Source organism: Lagenorhynchus albirostris, chromosome 14 (genome assembly GCF_949774975.1).
Source record: "Lagenorhynchus albirostris chromosome 14, mLagAlb1.1, whole genome shotgun sequence".
Lineage (NCBI taxonomy): Eukaryota > Metazoa > Chordata > Mammalia > Artiodactyla > Delphinidae > Lagenorhynchus > Lagenorhynchus albirostris.
Genome location: NC_083108.1, coordinates 76,555,414 through 76,573,965, shown reverse-complemented (window position 1 = coordinate 76,573,965; position 18,552 = coordinate 76,555,414). Strand labels below are relative to the sequence as shown.

General features: G+C 43.1%; 1 protein-coding gene across 1 annotated transcript in view; it reads left to right on the top strand.

Annotated features, from left to right (window-relative positions):
- TESC (tescalcin) overlaps positions 1-18,552 on the top strand; it is a 74,803-nt gene that overhangs the window by 27,438 nt on the left and 28,813 nt on the right. Inside the window, 1 exon segment of the mRNA XM_060170532.1 lies at positions 11,367-11,436. Coding sequence (XP_060026515.1) covers positions 11,367-11,436 — 70 coding nt within the window.

The following is an 18,552-nucleotide window of genomic DNA, read 5'->3' as shown; positions in this document are numbered from 1 at the left end:
CTCACACGGTCAGAATGGCCATCATCAAAAAATCTACAAACAATACATGCTGGAGAGGGTGTGGAGAAAAGGGAACCCTCTTGCACTGTTGGTGGGAATGTAAATTGATACAGCCACTATGGAGAACAGTATGGAGGTTCCTTCAAAAACTAAAAATAGAACTACCATACGACCCAGCAATCCCACTACTGGGCATATACCCTGAGAAAACCATAATTCAAAAAGAGTCATGTACCAAGATGTTCATTGCAGCTCTGTTTGTCGACTTTTTGATGACGGCCATTCTGACCAGTGTAAGGTGATACCTCATTGTAGTTTTGATTTGCATTTCTCTGTTAATTAGTGATGTTGAGTGTCTTTTCATGTGCTCTTTGACCATCTGTGTGTCTTCTTTGGAGAAATGTCTGTTTAGATCTTCCACCCGTTTTTTGATTGGGTTGTTTTTTTGATACTGAGCTGCATGAGCTGCTTTCCTAATCCATTCACCTGTTGATGGACATCTGGGTTGTTTCTACCTTTTGGCTGTCATGCATCGTAGTGCTGTGAACATTCATTTATGGGTTTTTTTGTGGGCGTATGTTTTCATTTATCTTGGTTATATACTTAGGAGCAGAATTTCTGGATTGTGTGGTAAATCTATGTTTAATTTATTGAGGAGTCACCAAACTCTTTTCCACAGCAGCTGCGCAATTTTCCATTCCCACCAGCAACGTCTGAGGGGTCCAGTTTCTCCACAGTGTCACCAGCGCTAGGTATTTTCTGTTTTACTTTTCATTATAGCTGTTGAAGTTAAAAATTTTTTAATTTAAATAAGATGACACACGTAATCCCTATTAATTGCAGAAAAGTTAAAGGACAGGTAAGCAAACATAAGGAGCTAGAGGAGGGAAATGTCCTGTCATTCTACCTTCTGGAACAATTTACTGTTTTGTTGTGAACCTTTCGTAATTTTTCTTGTGCACACACTTGTATAACAATATGAACTTGGATGTAAATGAGATCTTTGTTGCCTGTTGGTTTTTCCATGTCATGATATTCCATGAACATTTTCTGATGCCCCACGATATTTTAAACATATTTTCTCAGGCCGTCTAGGAGGCACCAGGATTTATTTAACCCGTTTCCCGTGGCCCGGCATTGCCCCCATTTTTTACTGTTTGAAACAGGCAACGATGATTACTCTTATCTGTTTATCTTTGTACATATGTCTCGGTTACTCAGGATTCATTCCTAGGGATCAAGTTCCTGCTTCAGAGCGCGTATACCAAGCACTCTCCAGCACAAATATAATGCAAGGTGGAATAATTCTAAATTTTCAACGAGCAATAGATGGAATGTAATTCCCGATTTTCTAGTAGCCACATTAAAAAAAAAAAAGTAAAGAAGCAGGTGAAGTTAGTTTAATAATATATTTAACCCATTATAACTAAAATATTATTTCAAATATAATTAATATAAAAATTATTAAGACAGTTTACGTTTTTTTCGTACTAAATCTTTTAAAGCCAGTATTTTTTTTTACACTTCAGCACATTTCAGTAGCCACATGTGGCTCTGTATTGGACAGTACAGGCGTATAACAGGCGTATACTTTTTTGTTTAAACTTTTGATACAAAATGACAAGTCACTCCGCCCTGCCCCCCCCCCCCCCCGGCAAAATTGGGCAGATTAAACTCCCACCAGCCCCATGGAAGGGTGTATATTTCCCTCAGGTTGAAATCTGATACCCAAAATAATGAGGTGAGATGCCAGGCTCAAGGTGTCTCTGCCTCTCGTTCCCATGGCAGCTGTGACCTCACAGGGGCCTGGAGAGAGGGCTCAGAGTGAGGAGCAGGGAAACTGGAAAAGCTTCCGTCCCGGGAACCCTTGAGGGGACAACAGACAGGGCCTTCCAGGGTGTGACATGGGCACATGTGTATCAGGCGCTCACGGGACAGACCTTATAGGGGGCCCAGGGTCAGCCTGGGGGGCCGGAGTTGAGGGCACAGGAGCTTAGCTGAGGGCTGAGCTCTTGGCTCTGAGGATTTGAGTGCCAAAAAGAGGGAACCAGAATTGGGGAGTTTGTCCTCCTAATTCCTCTGCTTTCAATCAAGCAGGACAGAAAGGTGCGTGTGTCACGTGTGCATGCACTTTGGATGCAATTAGCTGGAAACTCTTCGAGAAATCTGGTCTGAGATGGTTCATGGTTTATACAGTGCTTCCCGTCTGTGTGACCTTGGGCAGGTCTCAGTGTTCCCATCTCTAGGTTGGGGAGAAAACTGTGCCTACCTGATAGGATTGATTGAGAGTTACGTGGGCCAAGGCTTGTCGAGAGTAAAGTCGGACACAGTGCCCAGGACACAGCTCGATGAATGCCTATTTTTAATTAATGCCTATTGTTGTCATGGTTATGCACTAACTTCTTTCTTAATGTCTTTATTGAGATATAACTCACATCCCCTGCATTTCACCCATTTAAAGTGTCCACAGTTGAGGGCTTCCCTGGTGGCGCAGTGGTTGAGAGTCCGCCCGCCGATACAGGGGACACGGGTTCGTGCCCCGCCCCGGGAGGATCCCACGTGCCGCGGAGCGGCTGGGCCCGTGAGCCATGGCCGCCGAGCCTGCGCGTCCGGAGCCTGTGCTCTGCAACGGGAGAGGCCACAACAGTGAGAGGCCCGTGTACCGCAAAAAATAAAAAAAATAAAGTGTCCTCAGTTTGTAATGTAATCACAGGGTTGTGTAAGTCTAATTTTGGAACATTTTCATCCCCGTCAAAGAAACTCCTTTGCTATTAGCAGTGATTCCCTCTCTCTTTCCACAGCCCCAGGCAACCACTGGTCTACTTTCTGTCTCTATGGCTTTGCCTCTCTGAGTGTTTCGTATAAATGGAAACCCGCCAGGCGTGGCTTTGTGACGGGCCTCTCTCACTTATTTTTCATGGAGGTGGTTTAGGAGCGTGTGGTTGGCGTTAATTTCTGATCATTATTTCGCAACACATCAGTGTATTTTTTAAAAATTACTGAAATATAATTGATTTACGATGTGTTAGTTTCAGGTATATAGCAAAATGACTCAGTTATACATATATGTATTCTTTTTTAGATTCTTTTCCATTATAGGTCATTATAAGATATTGAGTATAGTTCTCTGCTATACAGTAGCACCTTGTTGTTCATCTATTTTATATATAGTAGTGTGTGTATGTTAATCCCAAATGCCTCATTTATCCCTCCCTCCCCCCTTTCCCCTTTGGTAAACATAAGTTTGTTTTCTATGTCTGTAAGTCTATTTCTGCTTTGTAAATAAGTTCATTTGTATCATTTTTTAAGATTCCACATATAAGCAATATCGTATGATAATTTGTCTTTCTCTGACTTACTTCACTTAGTATGGTGATCTCTAGGTCCATCCATGTTGCTGCAAATGGCATCAGTGTAAGTTTTTTTGATTTGTGAGTTAGAGCTGAGAACTCTAATTGGCCAGCGTAATCTGATCACCTAAAGCGAGGCAGTGTGGGTGTCAGTTAGAAAGAAAACCTAAACTAAACCACACATGTTCTGCCAGACAAACTAAGTTAAAATCCTGGGTCTGCCTCTTTGAAGTTTAGTGACCTTGAGCAGGTTACTGATCTGTGTGTCTGTAAAATGGGCATCGTCTGTCTTTTGGTCATTGGGTCACGGAGATGATTAAATAAGCACACACGTGCCCAGGATGCAGTACTTGCCAATGAATGATTCACCACTAACAATATTTTTGAGATCCCTCGGCTGTCCCACATGGGACCATATTGGGTGCTTAAAATATTCATTACCTGACTAATAAATATATATTGTATAAGAGACGGTTTGGAAAATATAGATGAATCAAAGCAAAACAAACATAGTCTTTAATCCCAGCATTGAGAGATAATTGCTATTATTATTTGGGGAAAACAGGTTGATTTTCTTTCCTTACTTATATACATTTGTATATATTTAGATGTTTTCCAATGGGCGTTCATGCTGTTTTCATAGCAGTTGTTTTTAGACAACATTATGTTGGAATGTATGTTCACATTCAGTACACAACTGTCACTTTTAAACACAGCATCTTTTTTGAAAAATTGGCTGAACCTACCATAAAGTATTTAACTGATCTGCTCGTGGTGGGCCCTGAGGTTGAGTCGTTTTTACACTGTTGTAGAGAATGTAACGGTGAACAGTTATTTACTCATCTTGTTGTACCCGTTGGATTTATTCTTTCAGGATAAATCCCCGCCGAGTAGAATTGCTGAGCTTCTTAAGTAAATGTTTTATTGCGATATCATATACAGAAGAGTGCATCACTAGGGAGCATGCAGATCCCAAAACTTTCTGAGAACACATCTGTGTAACCTGCAGCTGGATCAAGAATTAAACGCTTCCAGTTCCCAGAAACCCTCTCAAGCCCGATTCAAATTACTGCCCCATCAAGGGCAACTTCTATCCTAACTTTTTTAAAAATTAAGACGTTATTATGAGCCATTTTAGGTTAACCGCAAAATTCAGGGGAAGGTACAGAGATTACTCATGGCCCCTGCCCCCCACACACACACAGCCTCGCCCACTGTCAGCATCCCCCACCAGAGAGGACATTTGTTACAATTGATGGACCTCCATTGATACATCATCACCCAGAGTCCACGGTTTACATGAGGTTCCCTCTTGGCGTCCTCCATCCTGTGGGTTTGGACAAATGTATAATGACATGTCTCCATAATTATAGCATCATACAGAGTAGGTTCACTGCCTTAAAAATCCTCTGTGCTTCGCCAACTCATCGCTCCCCTGGTAACCACTGACCTCGTTGCCGTCTCGGTAGTTTTGCCTCTTCCAGAATGTCATGTAGTTGGAATCGTACCGTATGTAGCCTTCGTATCCTGACTTAACACTGCAGATGAGTGTTGCCCGTTTTTGAGCTTTATGTAAATGGAGTCATAAAGTAGGTACTCTTCCATGTCTGGCTTCTTCTGCTTGTTGTTATGTTTTGGAACTCACCCAAGTTATTGTCCGTACTGTTTGTTCGTTTTCACTGCTGTATCCTATTCCATTACTTGCATATACCAGACACTTTACTCTGCCCTTGCAGGGCGTTTGGATAATTTCCAGCTTAGGGCTCTTCAGATCGTACTGCCATGAACTCCTTCTACACATCTTCTGATGTGTGCAAATATGCATTTCTGTTGGGTATGTACTTAATTTAAGAGTGGAATGGCCAGACCATGGAATACACGAATGTCCGTGCTAACATACATATGATGTAAATGGCTGTATTTTCCTCCAGAAAGATGATAACTGTCCCCAAGGGTTACCTGACCTTTCCGAGTGTCAGTTTCTACATCTGTAATATGGGATGCAGCCTCCTGCCAGGGCGTCATGAGGAACAGATGAGCTAATGTGTGGAGATGAGCCCCATTCCCCCAGCACATAGCAGGCCTTCGGGATGGGTTGGTCATTGTAAAGAGTATTTTCTAGCCAACAACAGCTTCTAGAAAGGCTTGAGAATTCTGAGTTGCATATTCTTTTTTATTTCGAATATTTATTTATTTACTTACTTTGGCTGCACCGGGTCTTAGTTGCTGCACACGGGATCTTCATTGCAGTATGCGGGATCTTTTTTTTTTTAGTTGCTGGCATGCGGGATCTTTTAGTTGTGGCACGCGGACTTCTTAGTTGCGGCGTACACGTGGGATCTAGTTCCCAGACCAGGGATCGAACCCAGGCCCCCTGCATTCGTAGCGTGGAGTCTTACCCACTGGACCACCGGGGAAGTCCCCTGAGTTGCAGATTCTTGAAGAGATCACAGCTCGAGCCTGAGGCTAAAAAAAAACATGAAGTAAATTAAGGTGACCAGTTGGCCCCAGAAATTAGCTACCTCTGGAACAGGAAGAGAAAAGATGCTTAAGGGATGAGAAATGCCAAGAGTCTGGTGCGGGGAGAGAGCCCTTCCCCAGCCCAGCCACCATTTCGGAAAGTTTTTTTAAATTTATTTATTTTATGTTAATTTTTTTTTTTTTTGGGGGGTGCATTGGGTCTTCGTTGCTGCACGCAGACTTTCTCTAGTTGTGGCGAGCGGGGGCTACTTTGCATTGCAGTGCTCAGGCTTCTCATTGCAGTGGCTTCTCGTTGCGGAGCATGGGCCTTAGCCATGCGGGCTTCAGTAGTTGTGGCTCGCGGGCTCTAGAGTGCAGGCTCAGTAGTTGTGATGCACGGGCTTAGTTGCTCTGCAGCATGTGTGATCTTCCCCGACCAGGGCTCGAACCTGTGCCCCCTGCATTAGCAGGCGGATTCTTAACCACTGTGCCACCAGGGAAGCCCCATTTCAGAAAGTTTTGCCGGAACTGTCCATAGTCCCCAGGCACCAGGCCTAAGGGCCTCAAACACTAGGATATTCTGGGAAGAGAGGTGATGTTGTGTAGCGGTTAAGGGTGGGCTGTGCAGCTGGGGAGATGTGAGGTTGAATCCCAGTTCCACCAATCACAGTTGTGTGATCATAGCACCCTCTGAGCTGCACTTTTCCAGTGATACAACAGAGGGAAAAAGTATCTATTCACAGGGTTGTTTTGAGGAGGAAGTGAGAAGGTACACATAAGGGTTTAATATTGTGCGTTTCATAAAATAAGCACCGACACGTGGTGGAAGCCTTCCAAAGCTTGGAACCCACCAGGCCCAGTCTTAGCTGTGGAATAAACAGGGTCTACCCACCAAAAATGGTAATAAAAAAAAAAAAAAACTGTAGGTTTTCTAAAACAGTTGGGGGTGGGGAGAGGGGGGACTTGGATGACGGCAGTCAGAGGTTACGATCTTGCACTTATAAGATAAATCAGTACTAGGGATGTGATGTACCACATGATAAATAGAACGAACGTTGCCATATGTTATACATGAAAGTTGTTAGGAAAGTAAATCCTAACAGTTCTCATCACATGGAAAAAAATAGTTTTTTCTTTTTTTTTATTAACTTTTATTGGAGTACAGTTGATTTCCAATGTTGTGTTCATTTCAGGTGTACAGCAAAGAGATTCAGTTATGCATATACATATTTTCATTCGTTTTCAGATCCTTTTCTCATATAGGTTATCACAGAGTATTGAGTAGAGTTCCCTGAGCTGTATAGTAGGTCCTTGTTTGTTATCTATCTTAGATACAGTAGGGTGTGTGTGTCAATCCCAAACTCCTGATTTATCCCTCCCCCCAGCTTTTCCCCCTTGGTAACCATAAGTTTGTTTTTGATATCTGTAAGTCTGTTTCCGTTTTGTAAATAAGTTCATTTGTATCATTTTTTAAAATTAGATTCCACATATGAATGATATATTTGTCTTTGTCTGACTTCACTTAGTATAATTTCTAGTTGCATCCACGTTGCTGCAAATGGCATGATTTTCTTCTTTTTTTATGGCTAAGTAATAGTCCATTGTATACATGTACCACATCTTCTTTATCCATTCCTCTGTCGGTGGACATTTAGGTTGCTTCCATGTCCTGGCTATTGTAATAACGCTGCAGTGAACATTGAGGTGCATGTATCTTTTTAAATTATAGTTTTCTCCAGATATGTGCCCAGGAGTAGGATTGCTAGATCATATGGTAGTTCTGTTTTTAGCTTTTTAAGGAACCTCCATACTATCTCTATAGCTGCTGTACCAATTTACATTCCCACCAACAGTGTAGGAGAGTTCCCTTTTCTCCACACCCTCTCCAGCATTTATTGTTTGTAGACTTTTTGATGATGGCCATTCTGACTGGTGTGAGGTGATACCTCACTGTACTTTTGATTTGCATTTCTCTGATAATTAATGATGTCAAGCATGTTTTCATGTGCTTTAGGCTATCTTTATGACTTTTTTGGAGAAATGTCTACTTAGATCTTCTGCCCTTTTTTTGATTGGGTTGTTTGTTTTTTGATATAAGAGCTGCATGAGCTGTTTGTATATTTTGGAGATTAATCAATCCCTTGTTGATTGCTTCCTTTGCAAACATTTTCTGCCATTCTGTGGGTTGTCTTTTTGTTTTGTTTATGGTTTTCTTTGCTGTGCAGAAGCTTTTAAGTTTAATTTGGTCTCATTTGTTTATTTTTGTTTTTATTTTCATTACTCTAGGAGGTGGATCAAAGAAGTTATTGCTGCAATTTATGTCAGAGAGTGTTCTGCCTGTGTTTTCCTCTAAGAGTTTTATAGTGTCTGGCCTTACATTTAGGTCATTAATCCATTTTTTAAAATTTATTTATTTGGCTGCATTGGGTCTTCGTTGCTGCGCGCAGGCTTTCTCTAGTTGCGGCGAGCAGGGGATACTCTTTGTTCTGGGGCACGGGCTTCTCATTGCAGTGGCTTCTCTTGTTGCGGAGCACGGGCTCTAGGCACGCAAACTCAGTAGTTGTGGCTCGCGGGCTCTAGAGCGCAGGCTCAGTAGTTGTGGCGCACGGGCTTAGTTGCTCCACAGCATGTGGGATCTTCCCAGACCAGGGCTCAAATCCGCATTGGTAGGCAGATTCTTAACCACTGCACCACCAGCGTAGTCCCCATTAATCCATTTTGTTTATTTTTGTGTATGATGTTAGTGTTCTAATTTCATTCTTCTACATGTAGCTGTCCAGTTTTCCCCAGCACCACTTATTGAAGAAACTGCCTTTTCTCCATTGTATATTCTTGCCTCCTTTGTCATAGATTCATTGACCATAGCTTTGTGGGTTTATTTCTGGGCTTTCTATCCTGTTCCATTGATCTATATTTCTGTTTTTGTGCCAGTACCATACTGCTTCAATTACTGTAGCTTTGTAGTATAGTCTGAAGTCAGGGAGCCTGATTCCTCCAGCTCCATTTTTCTTTCTCAGGATTGCTTTGGCTATTTGGGGTCTTTTGTACTTCCATACAAATTAAAAAATTTTTTTTTGTTCTAGTTCTGTGAAAAACGCCATTGGTAACTTGATAGGGATTGCATTGAATCTGTAGATTGCCTTGGGTAGTATAGTCTTTTTGACAGTATTGATTCTTCCAGTTCAATAACGTGGTATATGTCTCCATCTGTTTGTGTCTTTTATTTATTTCATCATATCTTATAGTTTCCTAAGTACAAGTCTTTTGCCTCCTTAGGTAGGTTTATTCCTAGGTGTTTTATTCTTTTTGCTGCGATGGTAAATGAGATTATTTCCTTGATTTCTCTTTCTGATCTTTCATTGTTAGTGTATAGGAATGAAGAGATTTCTGTGTATTAATTTTGTATCCTACAACTTTACTGAATTCACTGATGAGCTCTAGTAGTCTCCTGGTAGCATCTTTAGGATTTTCTGTGTATAGTGTCATGTCATCTGCAAACAGTGACAGTTTTACTTCTTTTCCAATTTGGGTTCCTTTTGTTTCTTCTTCTTCTCTGTTTGCCATGGCTAGAATTTCCAAAACTGTGTTGCATATAAGTGGTGACATTGGACATCCTTGTCTTGTTCCTGATCTTAGAGGGAATACTTTCAGCTTTTCACCATTGAGAATGATGTTTGCTGTGGGCTTGTCATATATGGCCTTTATTATGTTGAGGTAGGTTCCCTCTATGCCCACTTTCTGGAGAGTTTTTACCATAAATGGGTGTTGAATTTTGTCAGAAGCTTTTCTGCATCTATTGAAATGATCATATGGTTTTTATTCTTCAATTTGTTAATATGGTTTATCACACCGATTGATTTGCAGATATTGAAGAATCCTTGCATCCCGGGGATAAATCCCACTTGATGATGGTGTATGATCCTTTTAATGTATTGTTGGATTTGGTTTGCTAGTATTTTGTTTAGGATTTTTGCATCTATGTTGATCAGTTTTATTGGTCTGTAATTTTCTTTTTTTGTGTGGTATCTTTGTCTGGTTTTCATACCAGGGTGATGGTGGCCTCATAGAATGAGTTTGAAAGTGTTCCTTTCTCTGCAATTTTTGGAAGAGTTTAAGAAGAATAGGTGTTAATAACTCTTCTCTAAATGTTCGATAGAATTCACCTGTGAAGCTATCTGGTCCTGGACTTTTGTTTGTTGGAAGTTTTTTAATCACTGTTTCAATTTCAGTACTTGTAATTGGTGTTCATATTTTCTGTTTCTTCCTGGTTCAGTCTTGGAAGGTTGTACCTTTCTAAGAATTTGTCCATTTCTCCTAGGTTCTCCATTTTATTGACGTATCGTTGTTTGTAGTAGTCTCTTATGATCCTTTATATTTCTGTGGTGTCTGTTTAACTTCTCCTTTTTTCATTTCCAATTTGATTGATTCGAGTCCTCTCCCTTTTTTTCTTGATGAGTCTGGCTAAAGGTTTATTAATTCTGTTTATCTTTACAAAGAACCAGCTTTTAGTTTCATTGATCTTTTCTGTTGTTTTCTTCATCTCTATTTCATTTTTTTCTGCTCTGATCATTATGATTTCTTTCATTCTACTAACATTGGGTTCTGTTTGTTCTTCTTTCTCTTGTTGCTTTAGGTATAAGGTTAGGTTGTTTATTTGAGATTTTTCTTGCTTCCTGAGGTAAGATTGTATTGCTATAAACTTCCCTTTTAGAACTGCTTTTGCTGCATCCCATAGGTTTTGGATCATTGTGTTCTCATTGTCATTTGCCTCTAGGTATTTTTTTTGGTTCCTCTTTGATTTCTTCAGTGATTTATTAAATTTTGCATATGAGATGTTGGACATTCACTAAACTTACTGTGGTCATCGTTTCACGATGTATGTGACTCAAATCATTATGTGGTACACCTTAAACTTATACAGCGCTGTACATCAATTATATCTCAATCAAACTGGAAGGAAGAAAATGAAACAATTGAGGTTATCTAAATACATTGCCCACAACAGCAATGATCAAAATTCTATTTCTTTTCCTTCCACTTCTCTTGCTTTACCAGATTCTCTGTACACTTCTTACTACGGGTCTCCCAAATCACTTCCGGCACCAGCCTGAACCACTTTCCCCCCTCCCTCCTCCTCTGTCTCTTTTAATGTGACACACGAAGCCCCTTTTTCAGTGGGGAAAATGCCCATCTCCAGGAGTGGGAGGGGAGGAAGTCAGACAAGCAGATACCATCTCTTTAATGAGCTGAGGAAAGAGAGGGTGACCTGGTTCACGTTTGTCTTGTCCCACGAGCTGTTATTAGTAGTAATTGTCTTATTGCTAAAGGGGCAGAGCTAATAATAATAACCCCAGAGCTGTGTTACCAGGAGGAATGGCAAACCCGTTCTCTGCTTCTTCATCCTGAGCTTCGTTTTGCCTTGGTAGGAGATGGCGAGAGGATGAATGGAACAGGAGGGTGAGGGTGAGACTCCAGCCTCCCTCCCGTAACTCCGAGTTCAAAGGTCAATGATGCCTTTCTCACTTCCTTTTTTTCTTTTTTTCTCCTACTTCGTAGTCTCGTCTGACCAGATCGAGCAGCTCCACCGGAGATTTAAGCACCTGAGTGGAGACCAGCCCACCATTCGGTAAGATCAGCAGCTGGGTTTGGGTGTCGGACAGGGCCGTGACCTTCAGGGATGTCCCTTTCCATTTATCTCTTCCCCTGAGTGCTGGCTGGCTCTCCCAGAGCCCCTGGGTAGCCCCATTTCCTGAGACAAAGTTGTAGTTGTCGTAATGCTTTTGGTTCCTTCTAGACAAGATGTCCTCAGCCGGGAGGAAAAGAATCTCATCTGTTTCTACTGGGATCAGAAAATTATAACTGGAGTGAAAACAAGGGGTTGGGGACAAAGAGCTGGTCAGCCACCCCTACCTCACCTTGCCTTCCCTGGAGCCCCAGACACACATGACGGGCCTGTTTAGTGCCAGGATCACTCCCAGTGCTGGGCACCCCAAAGATGATCAGTTGTGGTGTGGCTCAGTTCAGGGGCTTGAATGCTGTCACGAGGCCCCGGCTGTTGACCCCGCTTCCTCTGGTTGGTAGTTCCAGCCTCAGATTTCTGTCAGGGAAAACCACTATTTCACATTGCGTTATTTAATGTGAATCTTGTAGAAGCTGGTGGGTTACCCTTCTGTGAGGAGGAACGCCTTGGACTGTTTGCCGCCTTCTACGAGTGTGTTCAGTCTTAGGTGGTGGTTGTTATTTAGCACTAAGTTAGTGAGAAGTCCTAGTCAATGAGTCGAGCACAAAGTTGATGAGGAAGCTTTGAGTTGAACTAAAGCAAGCAGTTTCCAATGTAAAATGAGTGCTGTTCTACCACACACTTTCTAACAGATGTAGTTTCCTAAAATAGACATTCAGAGTCTCAAGGTTACAGTCTTGGAACTTTAAAATAAACCTTTAAATAGTCCAGGGAAGCATGTTTTTTTCTTAGTAAATGGACTTAAAATTTAACCAAATTTTTATGGAAAGCAACATGTAAAAACTATCCACTTTCTCTCGTCTGTCTAAACAAAGGCATGTTGTTAATCCAGTGCGTTATATTCTCAGAGCATCCGTTTCCAAAGCTCAGAGTCTGGTGGGCTCAAGGTTCTGATGGCCTCTGGTCTCAATTTGATTATATCCAGGGCGGGAGTAAATTAAATCAGGACTGACTTCTTGAATTCTACACATCTCACTCACTCAGCCCAGTGAAGAGCCCAGCAAAAGTTCCTCTGGCTTCTCATTGGCTCTGATGGGGTCACATGCCCAGCGCTGAGCCAATCACCATAGCCAGGGGTTGGAAATGCAAATTGTTTTTTTCCCAGAGCTGTGAGTGAGCAGGGCTGGGTCTTCTGCCAAGGGCAGGGGTGGAGGGTGGAGTGATTTCCAAGGGCTTCCTTGGACCAGGGGCTGAGGAATGGGTGCAGGTCTCAGGGGAGGTGACACATGTGCACCTGGATTTTGGAACATGGTGTCGGGGGCAGCCTTCATTCCTTTAGAAGTTCATGGGCACATGCTCTGTGCCAGGTGGGCAATATCTGTGCTGGCTGGCAGGACCACCATGCAGCTCACAATTGGGGGGGGTGAAGGCGGGGCCCCCTTCCTCAAGATAATTTTCCACCAAGCTGTGCCCCCAGCCCTATCATAAGCTGCCTTGGGCTTCTCATTATTATGGGTCTGGGGTCCGTGGGTCTTGGCTTGGTGAGAGGTCTCAGGTTCAAATTCCACATGTGTTTTCAGACTTGGGGGAAGCAGAGGCAAAACCCACACTTGGGAAACATACCATATTTGGATCATCCATATCCCTGGCTGTGTGACTTTGGGTTAATTGTTCTGTTTCTCTGAGCCTGTCTCCTCCGTAAAGTGAATGTGGTCATTTGGGATTTGATTTAAGCATTAAAGATGAGCACATGCAGGATGCTTCTGCTCCGAGCTGGGTTCCTTGGCATTTGGCAAACAGGACTGTCATCATTCGACCATTGGTGAGGTCGTGAGGACCCACCTTGAGATGTCCGAGCAGTGGCCATTGATTATCGGGCTGGAGTGGAGGTGGGGAGCACAGGTGCTGTGTGAGCGGGAGGTGGCAGTGCTGGTGGAGGCCCTTCCCACTTTGAGATTCCAGCATCCGAGCCCTGACTGTGTCGCCCAGCGGCCCCTCATGGGCTTTTGCAAGGATGTACTGAAACGTTGAGCTCTACACTGTTTTTTTTTTTTTTAATGTTATTGAAGTATAGCTGATTTACAATGTTCTGTTAATTTCTGCTGTACAGCAAAGTGATTCAGCTGTACATATATATATTCTTTTTCATTATGGTTTATTACAGGGTATTGAATATAGTTCCCTGTGCTATACAGTAGGACCTTGTTGTTTATCCATTATTTTTTTAATTGAAGTATAGTTGATTTACAAAGTTGTGTTAATTTCTGCTGTATGGCAAAGTGACCCAATTATACACATATATACAGACTTTTTTTTTAAGTTATTTTCTGATCTTTTTAAAATTTTATTTTATTATTTGGTTGCACAGGAGGGATCCATAGTTGCGGCCCACGGGCTCCTTAGTTGTGGCATGCGAACTCCTAGTTGCAGCATATATATGGGATCTAGTTCCCTGACCAGGATCAGACCTGGGCCCCCTGCATTGGGATCGTGGAGTCTTAACCACTGCGCCACCAGGGAAGTCCCTACATTCTTTTTCATATTCTTTTCCATTATGGTTTATCTAGGAGATTGGATATAGTTCCCTGTGCTATACAGTAGGATCTTGTTGTTTATCCATCCTGTATATACTAGTTTGCATCTGCTAACCCCAAACTCCCAATCCTTCCCTCTCCCTCGGCAACCACAAGTCTGTTCTCTATGTCTGTGAGTCAGTTTCTGTTTTGTAGATAGGTTCATTTGTGTCATATTTTAGATTCCACATATAAGTGATATCGCATGGTATTTGTCTTTTTCTGACTGACTTCACTTAGTATGGTAATCTCTAGGTCCATCCATGTTGCTGCAAATGGCATCATTTCATTCTTTTATATGGCTGAGTAATATCCCAGTGTATATATGTACCACATCTTCTTTATCCATTCATCTGTTGATGGACATTTAGGTTGTTTCCATGTCTTGGCTATTGTGAACAGTGCTGCTATGAACATAGGGGTGTATGTATCTTTTTGAATTATAGTTTTGTCCAGGTACATGCCCAGTAGTGGGATTGCTGGATCATATTGTAATTCTGTTTTTAGTTTTCTGAGAAACCACCATACTGTTTTCCATAGTGGCTGCACCAACGTACATTCCTGCCAACAGTGTAGGAGGGTTCCCTTTTCTCCACACCCTGTCCAGCATTTGTTGTTTGTATATTTTCTGAGGATGCCCATTCTAACTGGTGTGAGGTGATACCTCATTGTACTTTTGATTTGCATTCTCTAATAATTAGTGATGTTGAGCAGCTTTTCATGTAACTACTAGCCATGTGTATGTCTTCTTTGGAGAAATGTCTATTTAGGTCTTCTGCCCATTTTTGGAGTGGGTTGTTTGGTTTTTTGTTGTTGAGTTGTATGAGCTGTTTGTATATTTTGGAGATTAAGCCCTTGTCGGTCACATCATTTGCAAGTATTTTCTCCCATTCCGTAGGTTGTCTTTTCATTTTTTTTTAAATGGTTTTCTTTGCTGTGCAAAAGTTTGTAAGTTTGATTAGTTCCTATTTGTTTATTTTTGTTTTATTTCTATTGCATTGGGAGACTGACCTAAGAAAACATTAGTATGATTTATGTCAGAGAGTGTTTTGCCTATGCTCTCTTCTAGTCTTATGGTGTCATGTCTTATGTTTAAGTCTTCAGGCCATTTTTTAGTTTATTTTTGTGCATGGTGTGAGGGTGTGTTCTAACTTCATTGATTTACATGCAGCTGTCCAACTTTTCCAGCACCACTTGCTGAAGAGACTTTTTCCCATTTTATATTCTTGCATCCTTTGTTGAAGATTAATTGACCATAGGCGTGTGGGTTTATTTCTGATTCTCTGTTCTGTTTTGTTGATCTGTTTGTCTGTTTTTGTATCAATACCAAACAGTTTTGATTACTGTAGCTTTGTAGTATTGTCTGAAGTCTGCGAGAGTTATGCCTCCTGGTTGTTGTTTTTTTTCTCTCAGGATTGCTTTGGCAATTCTGTGTCTTTTATGGTTCCAAGTAAATTTTTGGATTATTCTAGTTCTGTGAAAAATGTCATGGGTAATTTGATAGGGATTACATTAAACCTGTAGATTGCTTTGGGTAGTATTGGTCTTTTAACAATATTAATTCTTCCACTCCAAGAGCATGGACTATCTTTCCATTTCTTTGAATCTTCTTTAATTTCTTTTATTAATGTTTTATAGCTCTCAGCGTATAAGTCTTTCCACCTCCTTGGTCAGGTTTATTCCTAGGTTTTTTTTGTTTGTTGTTTTTGGTGTGATTTTAAAAGGTATTATTTTTTTACATTCCCTTTCTAATGATATTTCATTGTTAGTGTAAAGAAATGCAACTGATTTCTGAATGTTAATCTTGTATCCTGCTAGTTTGCTGAATTCACTTATCAGATCTACTAATTTTTGTGTGGAGTCCTTAGGGTTTTCTATATATAGTATCATGTCATCTGCATATAGTGACAGCTTTACCTCTTCCCTTCCAATCATTCTGTATATAATAGTTTACATCTGCTAATCCCAAACTCCCAATCCCTCCCTCTCCCAACCCCCTCCCCCTTGGCAACCACAAGTCTGCTCTATGTCTGTGTGTCTGTTTCTGTTTCGTAGATAGGTATATTTGTGTCATGTTTTAGATTCCACGTATAAGTGATATCATATGGTATTTGTCTTTTTCTGACTTACTTCGCTTAATATGATAATCTCTAGGTCCACCCATGTTGCTGCAAATGGCATTATTTCATTCATTTTTATGCCTGAGTAGTATTCCATTGTGTATATACCACATCTTCTTTATCCATTCATCTGTTGATGGACATTTAGGCTGTTTCCATGTCTTGCTATTGTGAATAGTCTACACTGGTTCTTTCCCAGCATGCGTGTACGTGCAAATCACCCGGGTATCTTGCTAAAACACAGGTTTTGATTCATGGGACCGTAGTGGGGCCTGGGGCTCTGCATTTTTACCTGTCATGGGCAGTCTTGGTGAGGTGCCTAGAATCTGGGGGTGGCACCCTGTTTGCCCTCCAGGCTTGGATAGGTGGTGCTGTCCACCCCCAGGTGCTGAGAGGTCCATGTGCAGCCTCCTATTTCCCATGCCTCGTAGGTCAAGCCAGGACTTGGGAAGGTTTGAGCTGGTGACTGTGCCCGCCACCCTGCACCCCACTTACGTATCTCCTGCACACCCACCCCTGGGAGCACCATATGCATTGCCCTTTCCACCCCTGCCCTCAAGCAAGCCCTGATTATATCTACCTGGACCCAGGGAGCAGCCCCTGCTCCCGAGCCCTCGGGGGCTCCCCAGTGAATGTCATGTCCGTGCCCTTTAGCTGGGGTCCACCAGGGTCTTCAGCTGCTGGGTTTTGCTTTGCTGAGGTCTCAGTGTGGACACCACCTCCTCCAAGACACCCTCCTGCCTCCTAACCCCCACAGATTCCTCCTGGGGGTGCCCCAGCCCAGAGTTGTAACTGCTCCCCTTCCAGCCACCCATCCCCTGCAACAGACTATCGGCCCCTTGTGGGGCAGGAACTGGGTCTGTTCCCCTGGCTCTAGTGCTGAGTCCAGGGCTTGTAACAGGGTCGATGCTCTGGGAGTAGTTGATTGATTGAATGAATGAATGAATGAGAGAGCAAAGGAGTGAGGAACAAGTGAGTGAGCGTATTGACTGGAGGAGTTCTCTGTAGTCCATCGAGCATGGTATAGATGAGACCTGTTGTTGTTTATAGTCTTTCCCTCACAGGGTTTATATATTCCGGTAGAAGAATTTATCTGGGGGCCCGGCACATGGGGACTGTTCACAGGTAGAAGCTATTGTTTCAGCATGTTTTATGCTGCACAGCCTGTTACTTCCGCCTTATACAACCCCACAGGTAGTGGTAGGAACACCTATTCTCCCCGTTGGACACATGTGAAGGTGAGGCTCGGGGAGGTCACGTACCTGGCTCCTGGTCACACAGCTCATAAGTGGAGGAGCTGATTTGAAGCCGGTGCTGAGATCCCTCTGTAAGGAAGCTGGGGGCATGGCTTTGACTTGCGAGTGTCCCGTGAGGGCCTCAGTCTCCCCGTTCTGCTCTCTGAGGACCCTCCGCCCTTACTGTCCTGGGATGCGGGGTATCATTCCCAACACCACAGCGCCTGCTGCAGTGGCTGCAGTCTCTGCTGGGCGGGTAGTGTCAGCTATACACAGTGATGGCCCGGCCCAGCGTGCAGGAAGGAGGTAACACCACTCGACTGCAGCGCTTATGCAAACAGGCCTGCAGGAAGGGCCTCTTCCCAGTGCCCTGGAACTGCTTTGCCTAATTCGAGTCCACCCTCCAGGGCCTGGAGAAGGGCAATGGGGCGGTTTTTCCAGTCCTCCTAGGCTTTCCTGCACATTCTCCCTGGGCAGAAGGGATGAGCGGCCCTGGACTGTGATCTGGTCCCCGTTCTGCAAAGGGTTTCCTGTGTGACCCCAGGCTGGGCCTTCAACCTCTCTGATCCCTGGGCATGTCCAGGGGAACATCCAGGAGTCCCTGGGCCATGCTGGGGTTTTGGAGCATAGAAAAGAGCTTTGTTTCTCTAGTGTCAAGATTTGTGAAAGTCGTTGACTGGGGTCCCCTGAGCAAGGTCCCCAGTACCCCAGTCTGGGAGGGGTGTGGGATGTGGCCCCCTCTGCCCCCCTCCCTCTCAGAGAACAAAGGTGCCCAAGAGGTTACTAGGGTCCCATGGGGGGACTTTGGAATACTTCCAGTGCAGAAAGCCCCCTAAAAGTGACCATTTACACCTGCAGCATTTATACATAGACTAGTAGGACTTGTACGTTGTGTTTAAAAGTTTAATGAAGAATTGGGTTTCTGAATTTATTTATTTTATTTATTTATTTTTGGCTGCGTTGGGTCTTCGTTGCTGCACGTGGGCTTTCTCCAGTTGCGGCGAGCGGGAGCTACTCTTCGTTGTGGCGCGCGGGCTTCTCACTGCAGTGGCCTCTCTTGTTGCAGAGCACGGGCTCTAGGCACACGGGCTTCAGTAGTTGTGGCACGTGGGCTCAGTAGTTGTCGCTCACGGG